This window comes from Pteropus alecto, unplaced genomic scaffold (genome assembly GCF_000325575.1).
Source record: "Pteropus alecto unplaced genomic scaffold, ASM32557v1 scaffold251, whole genome shotgun sequence".
Classification (NCBI taxonomy): domain Eukaryota; kingdom Metazoa; phylum Chordata; class Mammalia; order Chiroptera; family Pteropodidae; genus Pteropus; species Pteropus alecto.
In genome coordinates, this window is record NW_006431048.1 from 2,829,093 (window position 1) to 2,854,393 (window position 25,301).

The 25,301-nt window shown below is 47.9% G+C and overlaps 1 protein-coding gene across 1 annotated transcript in view; it reads left to right on the forward strand.

The window, feature by feature from the left end:
• Window positions 1-25,301, forward strand: part of PDIA5 (protein disulfide isomerase family A member 5) — an 86,017-nt gene that overhangs the window by 17,255 nt on the left and 43,461 nt on the right. Inside the window, exons 2-7 of the mRNA XM_006905571.1 lie at window positions 3,346-3,472; window positions 6,468-6,555; window positions 16,195-16,278; window positions 16,538-16,583; window positions 20,466-20,558; window positions 23,559-23,619. Of these exons, the coding sequence (XP_006905633.1) occupies window positions 3,346-3,472; window positions 6,468-6,555; window positions 16,195-16,278; window positions 16,538-16,583; window positions 20,466-20,558; window positions 23,559-23,619 (499 nt within the window). The remainder of the gene's footprint in view (window positions 1-3,345; window positions 3,473-6,467; window positions 6,556-16,194; window positions 16,279-16,537; window positions 16,584-20,465; window positions 20,559-23,558; window positions 23,620-25,301) is intronic.

Sequence of the window (25,301 nt, forward strand, 5' to 3'; positions counted from 1 at the left end):
GTTTAGGGGATGGGGTAGGGACGGGGAAGGTGGGGAGGAAACAGACCCTCCATAAAGACCCAGCCACAGTCCAAGCCCCAGTGTCATGCTGGGTGATGGTATTCAAGCAGAGTCGGTTTGTGCAGTGTATCTCTGGTTGAGGTCAAGTTTTCTGCTGTGTGAGGGTAAATGCTGGGTCAGAGGCTTTGGTTGCTGGCTGGAACATGGTTTGTTTACTCTTGAGGGTGGCTGTTGATTAGATGACCTGAGGGATTCACTGAGTTTTAGAGGAAGGAAGCTGTGAGTATGCCATGATACTTGGCTCTTGTGGTTTCTGCTATAGACACTGTGCTTTTGCTGCGGCCCGGCTGTGCACCACCGTGCTGCCTGGGCAGGTGGGTCCTGGGCTCGCCATCCTTCCCTTCCCATTTCTTTCTCCCTAGTTCCAGAAGTGCACGTGCTTGCCAGTCTCAGGAGGAATGATCTGCAGGTCAGAGTCCCCAGGCTCTGGGCTAGGGCAGTTGTTTTTCTTAACTGCAGATTATTTGAGGATTACAAACAGAGCAGAGTCAATGTGTTTTTCCAACAGATTTTTTTTCCTCCTTTAATCCTGTGCATTGAGCTATGGACTTTTTAGTCTGAAGTCTGTTAGCTCTCTGGGAGCAATAGAATAAATAACATGTAATAATAAAGTGGAATTAACTTTTTGGTGAGCTCTCAAGGTGGGCTGCATAAGGGCAGTGGTCTTTAGGCATTGTACATAGCTCTGGCAGGCCAGAATGAGGGAGAAATAATTCCTTACTTCTCCTGGATGGTTTTACTCTGAGGAGAAGGAACCTGGAAATCTAATGGCAGATTATATTTAGAAATACTAGAATATGGCCACATTTCTGTCTTCTGCTTTGCTGAGGTGGAAATTTGTATTATATATTATGGTAATGATACTGATGAAGTGCTTTATGATTTATAAAGCATGTTTGATAAGCTATCCCATTGCATCCTCACAGCAGTCCCACGAGGGAGGTATTATTATCTCCACGTCAGATGCAAGGCATTAAGCCTCTAGAAGGTTGGATGATGTTGTTTAGGCACCTTAGCTGTTGAGTGGTAGAGCTCAGACTTAACTCAGGACTTCTGGCTGTAAAGACGCAGTGGACTAAGAAGGCATGGGGTCAAATAGAGAGACCGGGGTTCAGGTCTTGGCTCTACTTTTTATTAGCTGTGTAACTTTGGTCAGATTATTTAACTGATCAATATGATCAAGCACATCAGATCATCTACAGTTGTCTGTTTTTATTGACTACATTCTTCCGTAATCCTCTGTCCTTGCTCCATTCTGGGCTCATTGCTCTGCATGTAGCTAAACAGTTATCCTGGGCTTCTCATCACCATCAACATGGGAATTCCCCTTGCCTCTTTCTTCTGTTAGATTCTTTGTTTCTGAGGTTTCATGTCTTTCTTATTTTTTATTTTTTACTTTTTGTTTTGGTAGATTATGAGTTCCAGTAGCTTCTTGAGAAAGGGTGCATTGGTGGTAAATTTTTCACATCTGAGATCTTAAGTCTGAGTCCATCTGTACTCACAACCAACAGATAGTTTGGCTGGTTATAGAATTCCAATTGGAAGTCACGTTGCTTGAGAATTGTGAAGGCAGTGTTTCATTGTCTTTTGGTGTGCCAATTATGCCAATTCTGACTCATGATCTTTTTTTTTTTCTTTACAACTCAAATCTCCTCTTTGTCAACAGTGTTCTGAAAGTTTTCAGAGATGTACTTTGGTGAGTCTTTTTATTCTTGATGCTGGACTCTCTCAACTGGAAGCTCTCATCCTTTAATTCTGGGGTGTTTTCTTGAATTATTTCTTTTATAATCTATTACCTCTGTTTTCTTCTTTTTCTGGATTCCTTTAATTAGGCTCTTGCACTTAATGAATTTATCTTCTCATTATTCTTATCCTTTAGTTCATTTTTTTCTTGATCTTTTTTATTTTCTAGGAGTTTTTTTTTTTCAATTCTAATTTCAGCTCTATTGAAATTTTTTATTACTGTGAGTTTTTCTTTCCAAGAGTTTTTCCTGATTCTTTTTGACTTTTTCTTTCCCATAGCGTTATATTCTTGATCAATGTACTCTTTTATTTTTCTGAGAATAATAATTATAGTATTGTTGTTTTCTTCTCTTTTTTTTTTCTTTTTAATCTATGTTTCATCTTTCCATTTCTGTCTTTTGAGTTAAGGGCTTTCTTTGGGTATTTGATGAACCTTGGTTTTCTGTCTGTATTGAAGAGCAAGCCACTAGTTCAAGGACTGGAGACTGAGTGTGGGGAGGGCGCAGAGGGTACCTGTTTACAGAGGGGGCCTTGCAGCACGTATTTGAGTGGGAACTTCCTGTTTCAATGGAGGATCTCCAAAGTCATTGTCTTTAGGTTGTTTTTCTTGTACTTTTCAGTTTCCCCAGAGAAAAATTCTCTAATTTCTTGCCAGGAATAAGACTGGCTACATTCTGGAAAAGGGTTGCTGAGGGGAGGGGGCTAAGGGGGATGGATGATCTCAAGGTTCAGTTCAGAGACTTTCCTTGAATCCTCTGTTTTCTCTCAGGACTGTACTTCCACCCTCTGTGCCTGGTGTCTCCCAGCAGAGTTTCTCTTATTCAGTTTCTCCATATAGCAACCCTGTGTTTTCTTCCAGCTAGTCAAGGGCTTGTGTGGACTGGATGAGATCTGCTGTATGACTGCTCCTTAATCAGACTTTTCTCACACACACACACACACACACACACACACACACACACACACGCACACCCCACTTTCAGCTCACCCCTCATTGTGCTTGCAAGGTGCCTAGTACCCCCTGCACTCAAGGTTTTCAGTGTTCTTGTGGACAGTTGGCTCATTTCTTGTTGGCTGGTCTCCTGCAATCATTGGCTGAGTGGGGAAAGTGGAAAACCCCTCACCCATTCCCATTCAAAACTTCAGAGGTGATCTTACTGCTCTATAGATTTTGTGCTTTGGTTCTTCTAGGTGGGATGGAGTTTTCACATTGCTCTACTATATGGCATTTGGGGTGCCGTGTAGAATAGAGTTCTTGATTTGAGTGGGTGGCAAGTACGTCCATGCAACATGCTTGCATAGTGTGTAGTCCATATAGCCTATTAAAAGTGCACGAAGAAGACTGATGGTGGGCCAGGAAATGTCTTGGGAGGGTGTGGTGACTTAGAGATGAAAAGGCAGCTGTAGTTTTGTGAGAAGAGTTGGTGCACCTGTATCCCTCTGAAGTAAAATGTGCTTTAGGCAGCATGTCTGAGGGCATCCATTCTTCCTCAGGCCAGGCCAGGATCTGGGGCTCACCATCCTTGCCTCCTTGATTTCCAGGTGGTCCTGCCAGTGTGGCTGTCCTCCACAAAAGTCTCCTCGCTCATCGAGAGGATCTCTGACCCTAAAGACTTGAAAAAACTTCTCAGGACCCGGAATAATGTACTGGTGCTTTACTCCAAATCTGGTGAGTGTCCAGTCTGGCCTTGGAGTCGTCCATTGCGGATAGGATGCAATGGAATGGGATTAGATGGGGTGGGAAGAAGAGCGGGCAGAGGTGGAAGGCAGAGACCTTAGGACCAAAACCACTCAGGGAGGGTTTGGGCACACCAGGTTTATCAACTTTCCTTGGAGACGGGACAGAGGCGCGGAAGGGCATTTGTTCTGTTATTTTCGGATCTGAGAGGTTGTTTCAGTTCCCACTTGTGAGTATTTCTTAGTAAAAGCCCTCTGGAGACCCTCACTACTTCAGGAAGGAGAGGGCATGTGTGTGAAGGAGGACAGAGGACAGTGGATACCAGGGGTGGACGTTCTGTCTTCCTGGACAGGCGTGGGCCAGCCCTGCCAGGGCATGCTTCACCAGAGCTGTTGATTAACAGACAGGGCCGGACTGATGCCAGCTGAATCAGTCCCAGGTGTGGGGGCATGCACCTGGGCTGGCAGCCTTGACCCTGCCTGGTCCCCATCTGTCCTGCTCTGGGATCAGAGCACAGGGCTGAGTTTAGAATGGGCTCTGAGCTCAGGGTAAGGCAGCTTCAGTGCGGGTGGGAGCAGCAGCTTGCCTCTTCTGACCTTGGGGCTGACGAGGGCGTAGTGGATGGAGAGAGGTTTGCTGGGCTCTTGGCTGCAACTTTGAACATCTGACTGTTGATGTTGTTCCAGCAGAGTTAAATGTTTTTGCAGCTCCTAAGGGTGCCAAGTTTTCTCTGCCCCAGAGAAGCAACAGCCAGTGGCTGGGCCGGTTCCGGGCACAGCTCTTCCTGAAGCTCATCCTCAACATTCATTGGCACTGGGGGCTGATGGATGTTTTGGACGTGTGTCCTTTCTGAAGCCTGCATCCTCCAAGCAGCCGGGCTCATTCCATTCCTTGCCCTTCTGAGAGCCTGGCAAACACTCCCTGAGGTTGTTGTTGGGAGCCCAGTATGCGAATAGCATTTCTCCGCTATCAAGAATAGAGGGAAACTGAGGCAAAAAAGAAGCTTAGTTCCTCCTAAGGCCTGGGGTGTAGGGCCCTGAATTAGTGTGGCTCACCCCCCTGGGTGTTCCTGGAGCTGGTGGTTGTCATTGCAGGAACATACTCGGTTCGTTCTCTGGGTGGGTCCTGTCAGATAAGCTCATCATCTTACAAGGACTCTGCAATACCCTCTCATTTCCTCCTTTGCCATGAGGGAGGCAGTGAACGTTGTCAAAAAACGGCCAAGTTACCAGTGAGGAAGTTGAAGCTGGTAGAGAATAGCTGACTTGTCCGAGGTCTCCCAGCTAGTAGATGGCGGAGCCGGTGCCCTACACCGCCCCTGCCTCATTTCCTCTGCTGGAGGGTAGGAAGAAATTGGTTTATTCTGCAAAGATGGGAGGGCTCTGCAACCAGGAAATGATTATGGTAAGTTAGAGAGCGGGAAGGTGAGGTCTCATGATAGAGGCTTGTGGGACAGGAGGCCGGGCCTGGAGCATCTTGTTTTCTTTTCAACCTTCACCCAAGCACAGTCTCATTCGTTGGGGGTGGAGCTCCCTGTGCTTCTCACTTACCTCCTTGCTTTGGCGGGTGGGCGTGGGTGATTATTTTAGCATCCTGCCTCCTTGCCCAGGCCTGCCGCGAGACTTGTGACCATCAGTGACTGGCTTTCGGAGCAGCGCAGTAACTGGGTTTTCTCCCCTCCTATCCTTCCAAGCAGGGCCTCCTCCCTTCTGCTGCTAAAAGACAAGGTTAGGGAGGGATGCTTCATATGGCTCTACTTTAGTTTCCCTCTCCGCCTCCCAGAGCCCATCTGCGTGGTGGGGCGATGGCCTTTCCCACCTCCGCTGTTGCCTCGTCCTGTTGCCCTGGTGGGGGTTCCACAGTTCTAGAACGATGTTTTTTGTTCACTTCCATGAAAGGCTCAGCATGTTTTGTATTCACAAACAGCTACCATTATCCACACTAGAAAAGGAGATCAGTGGAGGTATATAATTCAGACATCATTTCTGCTTGGCTTTGGGGAGTATCACAGGGTCTCTGGCAGGAGAGGGCAGCAGACTGCTCTCCCCACCAGTGTCTGCCTGGTGGGCCTTTCAAATGAGCTCACAGGTATGATAGGGGAAGGTGACACACTGACCACAGCCACTCTGCAGTGGGCCTTTGCAGGCTGGCATTGTTGAAATCCTGGCTGCAGAGGCTCCATCCCCAAGAACCTGCCCTTCTACAGTAGTTTCCAGGTGCTTTGCCCAGATCCACGAGGACTGACACCTGGATCAGCAAAACACTCTTCCTTTCTTGTGTTCACTTCACCCTGCCCCAAGGCATAATCCGTGTTTCTGTAGCTGACTCCCAAGGTCCTGCCACAGTCAGTTCTTCCCCTGCCACTTCCAGAAAAGTAGGCTATGGAGGTAGCTTTGGGTATACTTGGCGTTGGTCCATCAGAGACTGGTGTCATATATAAACCTCATTTAACCACCAGGTTGTACTGAGCCTCTAAATGAGCATGTGATATATAGGCGAAGGAAGGATCTGGTCCCCATCCTTGTCAGCTCCCAGGTTGGGCTCAGAAACAGACAAGAGTGAAATTGGCAAACTCGTTCCCTATTTTAGTTACAGAATTATAATTATTTGGTTGTAGAATTTTCAAAATTTGTCCCAGAAAAGTAATGAGTCAAAGATTCTACTGGGAGTTGACTATCTGGCTCAGAGATTCTTGGAAGAGTGAGGCGTGAAGTGTAGCTCACAGGAGGGATGAGTTCGGGGGCGAGGTGTCTCTGTCTGTGAGGAAGGGCCCAGGAGGATGGTGAAAGCAGGGGTTTCTGAGAAGAGCTGGGCTGTCCTCATCAAACTGTTGATCACAGGGACAATGTTTTGACTGATACTCAGGACCTCGCCCCCTCTGGGACTGGTCTCTTTCCTTCCTTGCCCCTAAGGGAAGATGGCAGGGGTGGCCCTGGTGCACTTGGGCACAAACGTTTAATTTTTTTTTTTTTTTTTTTTTTTACAGAGGCTGCAGCTGAAAGTCATCTCAGGTTATTGTCCACTGTGGCCCAAGCAGTGAAAGGACAAGGCACCATCTGCTGGGTAGACTGTGGGTATGTCCTGGGGACATGGGGCATGGTGGCAGGGGACTTGGGAACTTTAGTGAGTGGGGTAGGGAATTATCTCTGATTAATACTCTGGGAGAGAGAATACAATGGAGAGATGCTGCGGAAAGACCTCTCTAGCAATCCTGTAGGGTCACTTGGGGACTGGAGAAGGGGAAGATACTGGCTTCCTCCTGTTCTTTCTAGGCTCTCCCCTCCCTACCCCCGTCCCCCATGGCAGAGGGGGCCTTGTTTTATAGAGGGGCCTTGATGTCTAGAGGGCAAGGTAGTTTTCAGGGTCACCTGGTAGGCTTGCTTGTCAGGGGGTCTGCAGCAAGAACCTAGGCTTTACTCTCAGCTCAGGCCAGTAACAGATATCTCCACTGTCTGTGGCCCAAAGGTGGTAGAATCAGCTGGCTGACCTGACCGTTGCCTTGGCTTCTGAGGTGGCTCCGTTAGAAGTGTCCGTCCTGGGCAGATGGCTTAGTCCTTCCAGCTCTCTCCTCTGACCTGTATCCCCACTCCCCCTACACCTGTCCTGATGCCCATGCTGTGAGCTCCTTCTCTTCCTCTTTCTCATTCCTGACCTTTCTCTTCCCAGAGACTTTATTGTCAGTGTTAAGGTGGCAGAATCAAGCACCTGAGGGCTATATCTTAGTGCGGGGAGGGGGCCTCTTGGAATTCCTCTGATTCTTTTGAGTCTGGGAGTTGGAGTCCAGGGTGTACTTAGACTCCCTTTCCTTTCAACCATTAGGAATAATTTCCATATCTCTCAGTGTTTAGCGATTTGCTGCTGGGATACACACACGCACATACCACACAACCTCTTGTCATATCATTAGCTCCCAATTTGGCATAGATTGGCAAAAACACAGAAAAGACATACAGATATTAAATGAACAAAGGAAAAAAGGTAGCTGAGAAGTTTGTCCTTTGCACCAGCTCTATGCAAGGCACTGCAGCACTTGGTAGATAGCAGCATTTACATGTCTTTCTGACTGAGGACAGCAAGTATTTCCAGAGCCACTGTGTCTGGCCACTTCTCACCTGGACTTAGGGTTTACCGGGAGCGTGGGGTTGGGAGGATGAGGAGAAAGGAGAATTGCACTTAAGAGTATTGCACTCTTGTTAGTATGGGGAAGAGGCGGGGCTCTGCTGGGAAAAGAGGCAGTTCTTTTCCTGGATGGCCCATCAAGGTCTTTTTAACCTTTAATGTAGCTGACCTTGCCTGAGTCATAAGCCCTGCTACTACCCTGTGGGTTAAGTGAGGTTTAATGGGCTCTGCTCAGTGCAATCTTTTGCTTCTACTGTCTGAGTTCATTCTTTGCAAATGAACGGAATGTCCTCAAGCTTTTCCTGTGCCCTGACTGGAGAGAACTGAAGGAGATTCATATTTTGACAAAGCACCAAATGAGACTGGAAGTGTTAGCCAAGCGGTATTTGCTATAAGGGCACGTGTGTATTTGTATGTGTGTGTATGCATATGTGTCTGGCCTCCTACCTCCAGATTTATTTAAATACCAACTTAATGGAAGGGAATGCTCTCTAGACAGTTGGCGAAGTTGTAGCCATTGATTAATTCTAGTTCATAGTTGGTCTGGAAGTGTTCTCGTCTTCTAGGTGTGTCTCTGTCTCCCATATTTCACCAGGAGTAGGCTGTGTGACTGGCAAATGACAGAGCCTATCGGAGGGGACAGGGTGCTTTGGACTCCCCAGCTGAAGATGTCACCAGTTCTGCCCAGCCGATGGAGCCCTATCACAGGGAGTTCTTGTGAGGCTTGTAGGTAGCAGAAATGGGCAGAACTTTGGTGCTGTGGCTCCATGCACCTAGGTTCACTCAGCAAACATTCCCAATCAGTTGTTGTGTGCAGGTGCACGGATGGGTAACAGTTTCCTAAAGCAGCAGTCCCCAACCTTTTTGGCGCCAAGGACTGGTCCTCCTATGAGAATCTAATGCCTGATGATCTGAGGTGAAGCTGAGGTGGTGATGCAGCGCTGGGGAGCAGCTGCAAATACAGATGAAGCTTTGCTTGCTCACCTGCTACTCACCTTCTTCTCTGCGGCCTGGTTCCTAACAGGCCACATACCGGGATGGTCCATGGCCAGGGGGTCGAGGACTTTAGTGTCCTCAGTGTGCCAGGAAGAGGCAGACACCTAACCAGGTAACTACAATCCAGGTGAAAGCGCTGTAAATGTGGGCTATATGTGTAGAGGGAGAGTCGCTTGATTCTGCCTAGAAAGGTTGAGAAAGCTTCACAGAGGAGGTAGAGTTCAAGTTTGGGGCAAAAACCTCAGAGTACCAGATCTTTAAAGTACCTTGGCTTTCCCTGCAAGCAGCTCCCTGTAGTGTGTGCCTTGAGCACTGTCTGGAGTCATCTGGCTGGTGGATATGGAGGCAACAGTCCTCTGCTGCCTGTATGGGCAAAACTAATTGGGATTGGGATTAGTGTGTAAAGACAGACTAAGAAGATTAGAATTCAGGACTTGTCAGAGCCATAATGTCTGGAGTCAGTAAAAGTGCCAATGGGTGAAGTATCCTGTGACTCTTGATGTGTGAAAATGAAAATCGAGTGGGCACCTTAGAGCTTAAAAGAGGTAACCTTAAGACAGAAAGATAGATTGTTCTCCGTAGTTACCGCTCAGTTTATCTAAGAGGAAGTATAAACTGAAACGTTAATTAGCTTTTAAAATAGTTTAGATAAGTAGGCAGATTGAGGAGCTATAATGGATTATGTTAGAAGCAGAAATATCAGGATCTGAGTTTGAAATCAGAGGCAGGGTGCAGCTAAATTTTCCCAGAACAGCCCAAGCGACAGAACTCGGAGCTCTAGTCCACACAGGCTGCCCTGGGTGGCAGTTCTCACAGACCACCATCACACGAGGAGATTCTCAAGGGCAGGAGCTGGCTCTGCCCTCCTGCTTGGCCACTCCTGCTCCTTGACTTCTGAATGTGCCCTGTAAATCATTAGGGGACCCCACCGTCTCAACTCCAGGATCCTGTGATGACAGCACCTGCTTTGTCCTAATACATTCAGTCTGTGTTTATGATTCTGAATGAGCCACTCTGGCTGGAGGTGGGAAGACGCACTCCCAGGAACGCTTTCTGTTACTGTCTGCAGTGAGTAGGTGGAACGGAGCCAACATCTGTGCACTTTGTATCTCAGCCACTGTCAAATGGGCAGCCAGAGCATGCCTCCCCTCTCCTGGCCCCCTTGAGATTCCCTAGCTCTTGTCCTTTCCAGCTCTGCTTCCTACCTGCAAGCAAAGGGTCAAGAGGCTGGAATGGGAGTGCCAGGATGGGGGTGGGGTGAAGGAAGGTCAGGAGTGGACAGCCCACTCTGATTTTCCCCCTTAAAGGGCAGGTGAAGGGAACAGGCAACATTCTAGGGTGAGACGAGACAGTGCTCTGGTGTGAGGTGTCTTTGGACATGTGTGACATAATGGCAGAGGCCTGGGTCGAAGGGTCAGCGTTGCTACTTACGAGCCCTATGACTTTGGATAGGACAGTTATCCTGAGTGTTTCCTCATCTATAAATGGGACAATAATACATATTCTGCCTTCTTCCCAGCTCCGTGGTGAGGATCAAGTAAACAAAAGTGCTTTTTAGAATAGAATTTATACCTGAAATCTCATGTTACTATTGCTATGTTTCATCTGGGCGAGGTTGTTCAGGGCATTTCAAGAAGCTGGAGGGGATAAACGATGCGTTTGTTCTTCAGCAGCTTCTTCTTGGGTGTGAGGATCCTTTGGTTGCTGTGAAGATGCCCCTGAAGAAAGTTTTGGGTGAGAGTCAGCCCCAGCTCATGGGTGTTTTGCTCTGAAGAAGTGCAGGGTGCAGTGGGATTTGTAGGACTGCAGGTCAGGAGGCCTGGCTTTGAGTCCAGGCTCTGACAGCAAATAGCTGTGGGGCCTTTGGCGAGTCAGTGCCCTCCTCCAGGCTCCTGTTTAATCTTGTGTGAAACGTGGAGTTGAATCTCCCAAGCTGCTCTCATCCCTAAATAGCCTGGTGCAGAAAATCCCAGGAGCTGCCAGACGTGGAATACAGCGTGTGTGCGTGCCAGTGTGTGGTGGGGGTGTCTTCCAGTTTTGGGGGAGCCTTTCTTTCTTCGTGTCTCTCCATTCTGGGTGTCTGCTTCTTATGTCTCCCCCATCCTTCCCTCAGAGTATCATCTCTCCTCTCTCCCTCTTTGTTCCCATCCCCTTACTAGTTTATGTTGCCTCCTCCCTTCTCTGGTCTGTACCATTCATTCTTTTTCCTCCTCTCTTTCCTGTATGGATATTTCTTTTTTTCTCGCTTTTCTGGCTCTTTCCTCCCAAGCTCTGAATGTGTTGGTCTTCTCCCAGGTCCTAGTAACTTGTTGCTGTGAGGTTTCTGTAGGGTGTCTGGCTTCTGTCCAGGGATTTGTCAGCTCTCCCTTCCCCTCACTCCACCTCCTGGCTCAGACTTCCGCAATCACGCTCAGGTTGGCTGCTGGTGGTTGTCTGGCTGTTAAGTGGGTTGTATGTGAGGGAGTTGGTATTCTCCTCGTGCCCTGCAGCCTGGCATCGGGGCTTGGCCTTGGTGTGGAGTGCTGCTATATGGGCGGCTGAGCTGGAGCCAGCAGGCGGGAGCTGTGCCTGGTATGCTAATTCCTGGGGCTGATTCTCACTGAGCTGAGACTGTCCTATTCATGCTCACTGCTTTCTTTTCCTGAGGGTTTAAGGTCTTTACCTAACCACATTTTCCTTCTTCCCTGTTCTCTTTCTCCCATCTGCTTTATTTCCCCCTGGAGCAGTACTGCCTTCCCAGATCCAACATTTGGGGCCTGCCAGGGTAGGCATAACATATTTTAAAGTCTTATGTCTTCTTCTAAAGAATATTTGAATTTAGCATTTGTTCCTTTATATGTAAGCATGTTCAGCATGATTTACCGTGGGATAAAGGAGACTTCCAGAAGTGCTCTGTTGATGTTGTGTCTTCAGATACCTCCTAGCACATTGCCATGTGCCAGTTGGGGGTGACATGTCCCCTACTGAGGAACAGAGCCTTAGAATTACTGGGCTGGGGAGGCAGGTAGAGGAGAAGGCACGCTCTTTCTCTCTATTCCCATCACTTTTATTAACCGTGCTGCATAATTCATACTTCATTATGTGCCTTCTTGAGGTAGGTACCAAGGAGAACAGCCAGACCTAGGAGGAGCCCTGCTATGCACAGTGAGTCCATTCATCAGCGAGTGCTATGAGACCACCAAGATCTGTCCAAGTTGAAGGCCCAGCTCTTCCAGAACTGTTTTCTGTCTCCTGTCTGTGTCCTTCCGCTGCATTTGTTCACATTGTCCCTGGTATTTGGCACCTGGCAGTCACTCTGATAGTATTTCTTGCTCACTTGCTCCTTGTCTCCCATTTTCATGTCTCTGAAGTTAGGCCGCTTCCTCCCTTTCCTCTCCTACCCAGCCTCGGAGGTCACAAGACCGTGGCTCAGGATCCCACCATGTCAGATATGGCAGATGGGAGAAAGAGATCTTCCCCGTCTTTGATGGGGAAATGGAGGCCAGGAGAGGGACATCTGCATTAGCTAAGGGCACACAGTGGCCAAGACAGGCTGGGGGCCTTGCCTCTGGTTCTTAGTGTAGTCTGCTTTCTCCCTTGTTGCGGGAGGCTGTCTGTGGCTTGTGTGGACATAAGGATGCCATGTGGCTTAGTGAGGATCTGATCGGGGGCTAGGAGAGAGATGACAGAGGTTCAGATCTTTTTGGGTCTCCACCTTTGGTCCTGGATTCTGGCTCCTAGTTCATCCATCAGGATATAAGCAGACTGCCTTGATGCTTTAGAATTACTTGACCTATAGAGGAATTTAAAGCTCCATTCAGCTCACGTAGACAACTCCTGCATTCTGCAGCTTGAGAGACTAAGGGCCTCAGCAGAGGTCACAGACTGGCTAATGGCAGAGCCAAATCTAGAAGCTGTCAGTCATTCCTGATGGCAGTTGGGCCTTCCTCCAGGGAGGTTTTGGTACTTAGGCTGCAACTTGTGAAAGTCACATACCTCCCCTTCCTAAGACTCCAGCACCTTGTTTTGTTTTTTTTTTTCTTCTTGCTCTCCCCCCTCTTTCATCTCTGGGTCTGACTCCCAGGAGTGGGAATTGCCAGTCTCCTGGATGATTGTTACTGCACAAGTAGATCTGATAAACACAGCTCCATACATCTGCAGCAGCCACTCCGCACTACTAGGCAGCCACTCCACAAGAAATTCAAATGAAAACACCATGCATGTGTCTGTCTGGGCCCAGGGTGGGAGGGAAGTGTGTACAGGCCTCTGTCATCTTTTTCTCTACGTTCTGGGGAGGCGAAGTGAGAAAGGATGTAGCAGGTCGTGGATGAGTAAACGGACAGAGGGAGGCGGGGCTCCAGCACTACGAGCAGATTGAGTGGCAGGTGAGGCCTTTTGCACGACCAGTCTACTCTCCATGATCCATGGAGGTTTTCTCCCTCCCTCTCCACTGCAACAAAGCATCTCATTTCCCTGCTCACTGCCTATGTCTCCTTTACCCCCTAGAGCCTCAGTCATTGGCTAGGGAAGAGAAGGAGAGAAGGAGGTAGCCAGTAGATCAATTAATTGTGCTTAATCTCTCAACCCAGATCCTTTTAAGTCCCTGAGCTTGGGTAATTTCTCTCTTCTTCTTCAACACTTATGACTTTTATTGTCTATACTGCACAATTAGTACACTCTCTCTTTCTCTGAGAGACAGATTTGTAGGAGAGAGGGGAGCTAATCTGACCGAGCACTGTCAGGAAGTGTCACCTGGCAGGTTTCCTGCAGTTCAACAGACAAAGCCCAGAGCCCTGAAAGCCAGAAGTGCAGAGCCTCCTTCCAGTAGCCACAAGACAGCATCAGTCATTCACTCATTCATTCAGGTGATTTATAGAGGGCCTGCTATGTGCCAGCTGATGTTGTAACCGTGGGGAAACAGCCATGAGCAAAACAAAGCCCTCGTCTTCATGCAGCCAACATTTCTGATGGGAATGACAGTCAGTGGACATGTCGGTCAGCTGTAGAGATGCACTGTGGAGAGACAGCAGCGAAGGAAGTGCTAGAGGTGGATGGCAGAGGTGCTTAGATGACAGGAAGCCATCTCCCCACCGACCCCTCTGAGAATTGTGCAATTGTATTCGTGTGTAGGGGGCAGGGGAGAGGAGAGAATCCTTGGGGCATGTCGTATAACCTAAGGAGGGAAGAGGGTCATGCGGAGTCTGCGACGAGGAATCCTATGGCAGAGACAGAACCGTGATTAGCTTAACCGGAGTGCGGGCCATAGGCTGCAGGCAGGAGTCCACACTGAGAAACAGGCAGGAGAACCTCTGTGGCCTCCCAGCTCCACCCAGCCAAGGTGGTTGGTTTAGAGCATTGCTCCTAAGCCTGACCTAGGCTCACAGGGCACTAAGGCTGCAGCAAGACATTTCCAGGGAGTAGGTTTTGGCGGTGCAGGCAGGGATTGGGATTAGAATGACTGATCCCTGTCACTCCTCTCTGCTTTGTGAAAGTCATAGGAAGAGGCTTCCAGCCAGGCTTGATGGAAGAGAGAGCCAGCATGGTGTCGCACTCCTCCCCTCCAGTGGCTGCCTTGCAGAGTTTGAATGGCCACCACAGGCACAACAGTATGAGCAGGCCCTTTGGGCACCTCTGCTGAATGCGAGCGTGGGGCTGAGAGAGGCCCACAGTGATTTGGTTCCTGCCCCTGGTGCTATGTGCTATTGCTGTTGGGTGGACAGTAGGTGGTCACAGAAACAGTTGAGCGTAGCAGAACAAAGCTGGACAAGGAAAGTGACAAGTGAACAGTTGTAAACATCCTGAGCCGGGCCCTCTCTTCTGGGGAATGAACTCAGGTGGGGAAAGGGCACCTCAGACACAATTGTTCCCAAACAGACCTGCTGCTTGTCTGCGTGGTGCCACCACAGCCCTGCGGGATGGGGTAGACCCAGAATGCAATAGCCATTGTCAGTGCAGGCGTGTGTGGCATCCCCACGGGGCTTTAGGGTAAGAGTTTGAAGAGAGGATGTGGTGGGCTGCCCTTCCAGGGGCCTTCTGATGTGTACTCTTGGCCCGCAGGGTTTCCTCCCACTCCCAGCTTAGCCCTTCTCTCTGCACGTCCTCTCTTAAAATGCCCTCGCCTTGGGAGAGCAGCCATGGCAACATCATTACCCTTCCCTTTCTGAATTCATCATGCATTTCTTGAGTCTCCAGTGTTTGCCGAAGCTAGAAGAGGAAATGACCACAGTGATGGCTACCACAGGCAGAACTAAGCCCTGGGCCTGGGGTGAGGGTGGGAGCAGGGGGATGGCCCTGAGTGTGCCCACACTCCTTTGCTCTGACCCACACGCACCTCTCCAGGAAGACATGCTTCTTGAATTGCAAATTGCGTATTTACACTTAAAATGAGATCCCACGATTTTGCTTGGTTTAATTAGTCCATCTGTTCTGGGGCTGGTGCACAGCTGTGTGAAGCCAATGGCTGTAGAAGGCAGTAAGGTATGTAAACAGGTGGGAGATGAAGGGACTTCCCTCCGGCGATGTCATACCTGGCAGAACAAAGTTTCTCATGTAGTGTCGTCAGTGGAGACCAGTGTGGATTGGGTGGCTGAGAAACCCTCACCCAGTCCACTCAGGTCTGGGGAGTGGGCCCTGAAACAAGGAGCAGGGCCCTTCATGGATGGGCTGGCAGTCTGCCTTTGGCTGGCTGTTGGTCACATTTGCCTGAGTGTGGTGAGGTCTTGGGGGATCTGTAAAAGCAGGTAAGGTCTCTGAGGGAGCTGGTGTAGGGCATAGGGAAAGCCAAATTAGTGCAGGTTGGTGGCATGTGTCAGAATCACCAGGAAGGCTCCTTAAAACAATTGCTCTTGTACCCACAGAATTTTGATTCAGTACGTCTGGGATGGGGCTGAGAGTTTGCATTTCTTAGAGGTTCCTGGGTGATGCTGGTGCTGCTGGTCCAGGGGCTACATTTTGAGGTCCATCAGTCTAACAGGAAGAAAACCAAGATTAGACCTTTTTTATTAGAGAAGTTGCAAGACACTAGCACATCACTAAAGCTTTTTCCTTTCTCCTGTTGGCTTTTGTCAATACCCGGTCAGATTACAACATCGTAAAACATTTTCCTCTTACCTAGGTCAGGTGGTATATAGTAGGTGGCATATGGCACACATTAGCTCTTGAAAAACCAAAACTTGCTTGGGCCCTAGGCAGAGATTCTGAAGTAATGATCTGGGGCGGGCCAAGGAATCGGTATTTTTGAAACTTCCCCAGGTGATTCTAGTGAGCAGCCAGAACTGGGACCCACTGATCTACACTGAGTTTATTTTTCATCTTAGAATGGGCTGACCACGCCCTAAGCTTCTGGGGCACTTCCTTTGTTTGGACCTCTCTGTGTTGCCTCTAACGTGTACTAATACAGCTTCCTCATCTGCTTACCCCTGTCTTTTTTGATCAGCCCATGTCCTCTTGGTTACTATCCTGCTTTCAGTTCTCTGAGATCCCATCTAGTGAGGGCCTCACCTGCTGTGGAGAATTCCAAGTTACCTGGCTTATTCTTAGGCCACCAGCAGATTTTACTCTGTCAACACCTTTGTGAGGACCTCAGGCGACAAATGGTTTCTGACATTTGTGTCTTTCAGTGATGCAGAGAGTAGAAAATTGTGCAAGAAGATGAAAGTTGACCTGAGCCCAAAGGACAAAAAGGTTGAATTATTCCATTATCAGTAAGTACACACATGATCATTTCCAATTTCCAAGTGAGTGCCAAAAGCTTTCATTGGTATTCTCAGTTAATAGTGACTTTTAGGCAGATCAATTTGATTTCAGAATGATTTTTTCCTGTGTTTACAATTATTTCTTTAAAAAAAAAAAATTCTTGAAATGTATTCAATAGCTGAATCTTATTATGATGCTACAGAAACCAAGGGTATGTATCTTCACAACCACTCCTAAAGTTAACACCTTTTTCTCCTCGTTTGACAGGGATGGTGCATTTCATACTGAATATAACCGAGCTGTGACATTTAAGGTAAATTTACCTCCCTCGTTCTCAGCAGAGCTGGAGTCTGAATGGATGCCAAAAGTCTGGCAGCTTCTCTCTGAGAGAAGGAAGGGTAGAGTGCACAAATAGCTCTTGCAAATGACCTGAGGGGTTCTTATCTCTAGAGCATATGTCAGCAGAATATCTGAAAAAGTTTGTAACTGTTAACACAGTGGGACGGCCAACCTTGTAGTTAGTTTGTGAATCTATCAGAGGTCGTCCAGTGAAGCATGTGACTTCACGCCTCTCCCCTCCAAAAGCCTGGTTCTCCCTTTGCTGTGGTTTCGGGCCCTTCCTCATCTCTGCAGCAGTGCCCACCGTAACTACCCATAGGCTAGAAGAGGCTTGCCATGCCCAGGTTAGCACAGTATGCAGGACACGGGCAGGTTGGCACCTGCGGGCTTATGCAGCTTGTTCCGGATGAGATGCCGATGTCACCGAGTCGTTCCCTGCTACAAATCCAATTCAGAAGTCAATAAAAAAGCATCAGTGAACATAAGTATGGTGATCCTGCAGGTGCTGTCCTGTTATCACAAAGCAACTGCCCCACCTTGAGCCCTTCTCCTGCTCTTAGACTCTGCTCCTTCACCATTGCATTCCCTTCCTCAAACCAGCTTTCTTCTGCCTCTGGTCCAGGTGGCATTCCCCTGCCCTGGCTGGGGCCATGTATCTCTTCTGTTCCCAACATCTGCAGAACTCTCTCTTTCTGACTTTCCTGCTTCTCAGACTGGGTTCGACCTTGTGCTCCTCTCTCTTTGTCTCTCTCTCTCTCATCTCCTTCTATTCTTTCCTGTCTGTTCATCTGTCTGTGCAGCTGTCAGTGCCCCTCTCCCTCAGCCCGCCCCAGCTCCCTGGTCATCTCATTTATATAGTCACACGCGCTCTTTTTCTCAGTTGCTGCAGCTTTTACCTGATACAGACTCAGCTTGATTACTCATCATCTTAACACTCACTTAGACACTTAGAGAGAATTCTACCAACTAGAATGGTTTAACCCCTCTTATTCTGTGTTAAGATGTCAGATGAAGTTCTTGGAGAGAACTTGTGCTCCCCAGGAATAAGATTTAGCTAGGTGGGGTCAAGGAGGTACCTATGCAGTGATGGAAAGAGGGAGCAGGGCCTTTTGTTTTGCTTTTGGAGGTTGTGTTCATTGTACTTAGCCGGCCCTCCGAGGAATCTGTCCTAGAATTGTGGAGCAGGGCATAGCAGCTGCTCAGAACTATAGTACTAGGAAGGGAGTGAGGAGTCCTGGTCGTCTAAGCTTACTTGGGTGGGGGAGGCCAAGTCATGGCCTTTGTCTACCTCCTTACAAAGACTAGATATGTGGGATCTCATCTTTTTGTGATTTTTACATCGATAAACTGGAGAAGTTGGCTGAGCATTATACAGGGTCAGTCTCTTTAGTGGAAAGAGGGCATCCTTGGTCCCAGTAACCTCAAAGCCCACAGGGCCATCACGAACTGAGGTAGCGTCTCCAGGGCAGGGGGAAGTGGCGTAGCCTTCCTGTGGCTGCCTAACAGCTTCTGTTTTTCAGCATGAGCAGCTGAGATTGAGGCCCTCTTTGGTCATGGATTAGTTTTCCTTTCAGGATTTCTCCTGGGCCTCTATATCTCCATAGAGACAGAGGACCCCTTGGCAGAGTAGGCACAGGGTCTCAGTTCATACTCTGGCTATTGTCGCTGTCAGGGCCAGGGCCTGGTGAGAGTAAATGAGGGTAAAAAGAAGGAAACTAAAAGAGGGAACTTCCTGTGTAAGCGGCTTTCTGCCTGTCAGCAGTCTGTCCAGCAAAATCCTTATTATGTTTAAGTGGTGAGGACCAGAGGCGCCTGGAAGCTGAAATTCAGTTGGCTTTGTGGTGACCTTCTCCAAAGGCCCCATAGTTGTGACTGTGGTTTCCCAGTCATGAAGCCCTCCTGAAGACCAAGGTACGGCAGCTGGGCCATTTTTCTGGGATTCAGAGCACCAAGGATGGGACAACTAAGGGTGGGGTCCCAGGTGCTGCTCTCTGCAGATTTTTCACCCAAGATCTCGTCAGACTGATTTGAAGGAAAACCTATGAATGGGATTATTCAACTTTGATTAAAGAAGAAGAATTTTTACCAGAAAATCAAGATTACTAGTATGAAGGTTTTAGTCGTTACATTAAAAGAGGCAATTTCTTTCCTTTTTCCATCTTCATCCGTCTTTTTTCCTTGATGCAGAGGTGGGGGTGAGGGGAAAGGGAGGCTGTGCTAACCCTTTAACTCAGCTCATGCTGGTGTGGGACAGGAGCTCCTCAGGGTAGTAGTTCCTACCCCTTTTGGGTTCCTCATTCTACTGAGAGTCACATGAAAGCCATGGACCTTCTCCTTAGAAACAGCACATGTGTATGCATTAAAGTAAATGTTTTCATGTGAGTCTGGGGTTTCACAGGCTCCTGAAGTCTACTGTGCCCCCTAGACTGAGAACCCCTGCACCAGGTGTTGCTGGAACAGCATACAGGTGGGCACCTATAAGCATCTTTTTCACGTGGCCCAGTTGGGCAGGTGCCTCTGCAGCTGTTGATGAGTATGGGTCTTGGGAGGGCCCTGCCAGTTCTATTTTGGCCTGTACTGTCATAGTGAGCTTTGCCAAGGGGCTAAGAAAAAGCGAATCTCCTTTCGTCGTGGTGGAAATGATCCTCTTCTCTTGCCAGGAGATGTTTCAAAGCTCCATTTGGATGGACAGGGAGCGTTACCTGAATGAAATTTTATGAAGTCTTGGCTCTCCTCCATTCTTTCACAGTAGCTCTTTCCAAATAGGAGTTCCCAGAAATAATAAGTCTCACTGGGTCTTCTGTGTGTGACAGTGGATGGGCTGACTGCAGCCTCACTCACTAAGAAGGTCTGTCCCTTTCTTATCTCAGCTGCCTTCCTCCCCCAGTGTACACACAGACACACCCCGTTCACCTTCTGCTCATTGGAGCGTGATCAAAGTGGACAGAAGTAACGGAATCTGGCATCAAATTGGGGGACATCGAGAGCTCTATTTGTTGTCTAGGGGGCCAGCAACTCCCCTCCAGCATGGAAGGATAGAAGCTTGGCTGGTTTCTCATACCTATTTCTGGTTCTCATAGACTTTGAGCTCCATTTCCCAGAGTTACTGAGAGGAAGGGGAAGGTCATGTCTGTCCTGGACCAGTGAAGTATGGCAGGTCAGGAGCAGAGACTTACTGTCCACATGACAAAGGCCAGTTAAGCCCTTTATCCTGAAGGTCTTTGTCAGATCTCCATCTTGGACTTTCAAGATGAGAATTACAGCAACCAGGTGGCCACAGAGATGAGCCCTTTGCCCTGGGGCTTTCCAGCATGAGTCCCACAGAGGACGATCAGTATTTAACACTTAGATCACAAAATACCAAGCGGGTTACAGGTAGGCGTGATTACCTGCTTCTGCGGTTGACAGCTTTAGTGGCTGTGTGAATGTGGAAGTATCTTATTTGAACAAGACTGGAGAACTTTATTCAAATTGTTCAGAGAGGCTTCCTGAAGGAGATAAGATTTAGCAGAAACATGAGAGTGTCTCTGGTTTGAATAAGCCAACTAATTGTCTCAGATTTCCTCTTTTTTGGTCCATGGAGAAACACAGAAGGTATGGATCAGCTGACCAGAATAATGCATTATGCTGAAAAATCCCGGTGGGGCTGGTGGAGGTGCCTTTTTAGGGCCCTTAGCAGTGATGTCGGTGGGCTATCGAATGGCACACCCATCCCCAAGCGTTTGCCCATACACCGCATGCAGTCCTGTCCAGGCACTTGGGTCTCCAGGAAGGAAGATGAGAAAGTTCCCCGATTCCCCCACCTCCCTCTTTTCCTGGCTAAAATGACTTTTTCCTTCTCTCTTCTTTTCCTCAGTCAATAGTGGCCTTTCTGAAGGATCCCAAAGGGCCCCCACTGTGGGAAGAAGATCCTGGAGCCAAAGATGTTGTCCACATTGACAGTGAAAAGGTAATTTCTTCCTCATCCATTCTGATGGACACTGGAAGCTTCCTCCGAGCTAGGGTCTCTTGAGGAGAGACGCCCAAGGAACCGAGAAATGGGAGTGTTCCCTGACCAGCTGTGCTTTTCCTCCAAGGGACCTGAGCCAGGGCCCTCACATCTCATGTTCCTTCTCAGCTCCATGATGGAACCAACAGGAACTCACAGGCTGGCTGCCTGAGAGCTTCCTCCATTCTTCACTGTCTTGTTTAATATATTTTAATGTGTTTAGAGTTTTCTTATAGGAATAGCAATTTAAATGTGCTGTCCTTATGTAATCTGGTTGTTGCTAGGTTCAGCTTTGTGGGGGTTTTGTTTGTTTGTTTGTTTGTTTAGAATAGTCTGAGAGATTTGGGTTGGATTTTCTGAGACTTGAGTCAAGTCTCTACAATTCCGAGTCATTATGTAACTTTCAACAGATTAGTTACCGTTTTAAGCTTCAGTTTGTGCATTTGGCCAGGATGAGGGGTTGAGGGAGTGGAGTAGGATGGTTCTGCCTTACCCTCTCCCTCCAAACCCAACCCTCCTCCTTTGGAAGCCTGCTCACCTGACCTGAATGTGCATCTTCATCTATGTGGACATGTGTTTGCACCATGCACACGTGTGTGCCTTATTCCTTGGCTGTGCCTTCACATAGGGATGGGCAGGAACTTCTCTGTTACATTCCAAATAATCTGTGAGGCAAGCAGTACTTTTTTTATAGATGGACAGAGAATGTTCATTCTTATCTTGATAACATAAAATGTACCTTTTATCTTCCTCTGCCTCCCCTTCCTTTTCGTTGAAAATTATTACTCTAATGCTTGTTACCCCAAAAGAAAATGATGCCATTTATATTTTCTGAAGATGTCATGTGTGATCATCATGGGCTAAGCAGGTGGGTCTGTGTTGATTCGAATGCAGGGGCTGGGCATCAACATTTCTCTGGGATGGGAAGTGCCAGTGTCATCGGCTAGAAGATGAAGCCTTTTTACAAGCACGTTTAGAGGAGGGAAGAGGGGCATGTGTCAGGATGTGGTGGCACCTGTGCCTATAGCTATGCAAAAACAAACAGCTTAAATGGATTGTTGCTGCTAGGTAGATTTTGTGATGATATATGTTTCTGGCCACTGGACAGTGATAGCCTGCTGCCTCCCTCCCCCAAGATGTTCATACCCTTGCGCTCCTAAGATTGCTTGTCTGTGACTACAAATATTAAGCAGAAATATTTTTTCATACCTGTAAGCAATCCTCCTGTTATATTTTCTGCTATTTTCGCTCATGAGAAGTATAGGTACAGCTGCTTTAGTTACATAAAGTAACTAAAAGTTCCAAATGCAAGTTTGAATTGCTGATTCATGTTTGTGAGCATAGCATTCCACCCTTTTGAAGGTGATCGATTATCTTTGAATGTAATGTAATATTTGTTACTACTCAGGGTATGAAACCCAATTGCGACAGGCTCAGGAAAACCTTTTCTTCTCAGATTTTTTTAATCAGGTTTTATCTCCAGGGATTCCAGAAGATCATCGTCAAATTTTGCATCCTCCACCCCTAGTCAGAGTCAAAGATCATGGTTATTAATTGTCTTAAAATGAGTGCCTTAACCCTCTAGTTATTTAAGCAAGAGTAAACATTTTCAGAATTTACTATAAAATGTTATTAATTCCCATAAAATATTTGTAGTCTTCTTTATCTAGCTGAAAAATTATAAGTAATACATATTCATCATTGCAAATTTAGAAAATACAGCTTAAGCATAAAAGAAAGAAAAAAATCAACCCATCGCTTTCCTTTGAGAGATACCCACTGCTGGCATTTTCTGTAGCCTTTCAGGCTTTCAACATAATGCGTATATAAATATTAACTAAAGTGTCATTACATGTTATATGCTGTTTTATAACTTGCTTTTCCCCCCTCACTTAATGTAACATGCACATCACGTTATGATATTAAATATTTTCTCTTCATCGTTTTTAATGATGCAGTAGTATTCCATTGTGCGGGATGTACCATTATCTATTTGCCTAATGTCTTGTTGCTGCCAGAAAGCTGCATTTTGAAATTTCCTCTTATTTTCCTTATTATTCAGAAGAGAAAAACCTCTAATTTTCTTCTATGGAAACTGGTTAGAGGAGCTTATTTTAATCAAAATATGCTCCGTCATGGAGCTTCTCTGCAGTCCTTGATAGATTTGCTTTTTCCTGAACATCGCTGACTCTCATTGGAAGAAAGGTTTCCTAACCTGCTTTATGCAGAAATCTCTCCATTAGCACTGTTGAGACCTTGGTCTTTTTACATTTATTGTTTTTATTTAACCAATAATTATATATTGCCGAATGATGTGCCAGACTCTGTTCTAAGGGTTTTACAAATACAAATGATCAGTGTAGCTTGTAACCTCAGGAGGTGGGTGGCATGCCTTGTCCTATGCTCCTGTGTGCACAGTGGGCTCCTGGGACATGACTGGTGTGGCGGGGGTGGGGGGGGCACGGGATTAAGGGAGGAGATTAGCAGGCATGGGGTAACCCCGTGTTCCTGTGATGGGCAGATTCCCATCTGGCCAGATTGGGCCTACGTGAAGACAAACACCCACCGCAACACATCCGCTCCACAGACCACATGTAGAGATGGGTAGCCTGGTCGACAGCCTCATGGACACAAAAAGCTCCTTGCAGACTTTTAATTGTTCAGGTGGAGCTGAAAGTAAAGCTGGTAGCCTGTTCCTGATTCCTTCATCCCACCGTATGGTCTTGAGAAAGCTATTTGTCCTCTCAGGGCCTCAGTTTCCCCATCCGTAGTATGCGAGAGTGGTCTAGAACAGATCTTTGGGCTGCTTTCAGCTCCTGATATGCCACGAGTCTATAGTGCGTCCCCCAAGCTCCAGGTCAGAGTGGGGTTTCCGGAGTGCTTGCTCTGTCCCTCCCTGGGGGGATGGCACCTTGTTACTGTGTTGTCTGTGACCTATGGTGTTCTCTGCTTGTGTCTCAGGACTTCAGACGGCTCCTGAAGAAGGAAGAGAAGCCGCTCCTGATGATGTTTTATGCCCCCTGTGAGTGACCTTTCTCCTATGGGCCAGAGTTAGTTGTTCAGACTCTTGGCAGGGCAGCTGGGGGCTGTGAGGCAGGGAGATTGGGAACAAGCACCGAGTCTCTCGCTTAGAACTCTTGAGTCATGTCGCTCACCCCATCTCACCATCTGTGCCTCTTTTCCTTCATCTTGGCCTTTTCATCTGGCTTTCCTCCCCTGATGCTCCCACGTCAGTTTTTCTCTCACTAGAGTCGGCCTCCTTCTGCCCTCTTCACCCTGAGGTCCACCCAGCAACTACACAGGTCTCCTCTCAGGTACCTCCGCCTCCCTCCACCCCCCTGCTTTCTGGGGGTCTGAAGCCCCTTTCCTGCCAGATGTGTGCCTAGTGGAGCCCTGCCTGGAGCTCGAGGTGCTTTCCAGGGTGCTGCTGCTGCTCACCATCCAGAGCCTGGCAGGCCTCCAGGGCAGGTGCTGCTCCAGCTCTGGCTCCTGCGCATGTCTGCTGGTGCCACCTGGGCGGGGCGGCAGGATTCGGACCAGGGAGAAAGGAACCTGGTATTTGGGTTCAGTCTCTGCGTGAGGCAAGAGGCCGTGGGAACAGCAAAGATCATTGAGATGACAACCAGAGACCTGGGTTTTAATTCTAGGTATGCCACCAATGAGCTGGGTGACTTTAGTCAAGTTCTTCACCTCTCTGCACCTCAGTTTCCATTTATGTAAGAGAAAAGGTTGGATCAGAGCAGTGGCCTTTAAATTTTTGACTGCATTTCACAGTATTAAAAATTTTATATTGCAATCCAATATTATAAGTATACATAAATTATACATAAATAAGCTGAAACAAAAGTTTCATAAAACCATACTTACCTTTACTGCCTACTATCCACTCTACCAGATGTAGTGCACAAACACTGATATTTACTTTTCTATTTTGTTTTACTTAAAAGAAGTTGTTAGTTTTTCCTACTACTTCATAATCCTCAGTGGGTCAGCAAACTATGGCCCACGGGCTGGCTGCCTTTTCTTATAAATTAACTTTTGTTGGAACACAGCCACATCCATTTATTTACATGTTTTCTGTGGCTGCTTTCAAGCTACACCGGCAGAGCTGAGTAGGTGACAGTATGTCCCACAAAGCCTCAGACATTCCCTGTGTAGTGTAATGGGTCCCGACCCACAGATTGAAAAACCCTGGATTAGAGCCTCTGTGAGGCCCTTAGAGCTGTGATTCTGTGAGCTACGTAGGCCCTAAAAGACTGGAAGCAGGGGGATGAGAGGGGGCAGCTGTGTGTGGTGGGAGGCGGATGTGCCCAGCATGTCCATGGCTCAGATGGGATCATAGGCTGTGGCACTGGGGTTCTTTTTACTCTCGAAGGTCTGCCTCCAGTCCCCCTTCCTGAGTTCTTTGAGCAAAGGCCCCTCCCATCCCCACCCTGGAGACTACACCTCCCCAGCTGGATGTCCTTCCGTGGTGTTCTGGTGGCTTGCCTCACTTGGGTCTGTGGTTTGTTCACCATGACAGCAGCCTCTCCCAGCCCATGTTGATTGCTGGGTGACCCCCGCCACCCCCTAGACACCTCGCTGGCCCCAAGGGTGTGCCTGCTTGTGGAAAGAGGCCCTGGTGTGCCACTTCCTGTGAGATCTGTCTTTGCCCTGAGTGGTCTGCACTTTAACCCCGTGTCATTTTTTTTATTAGTGCTCACT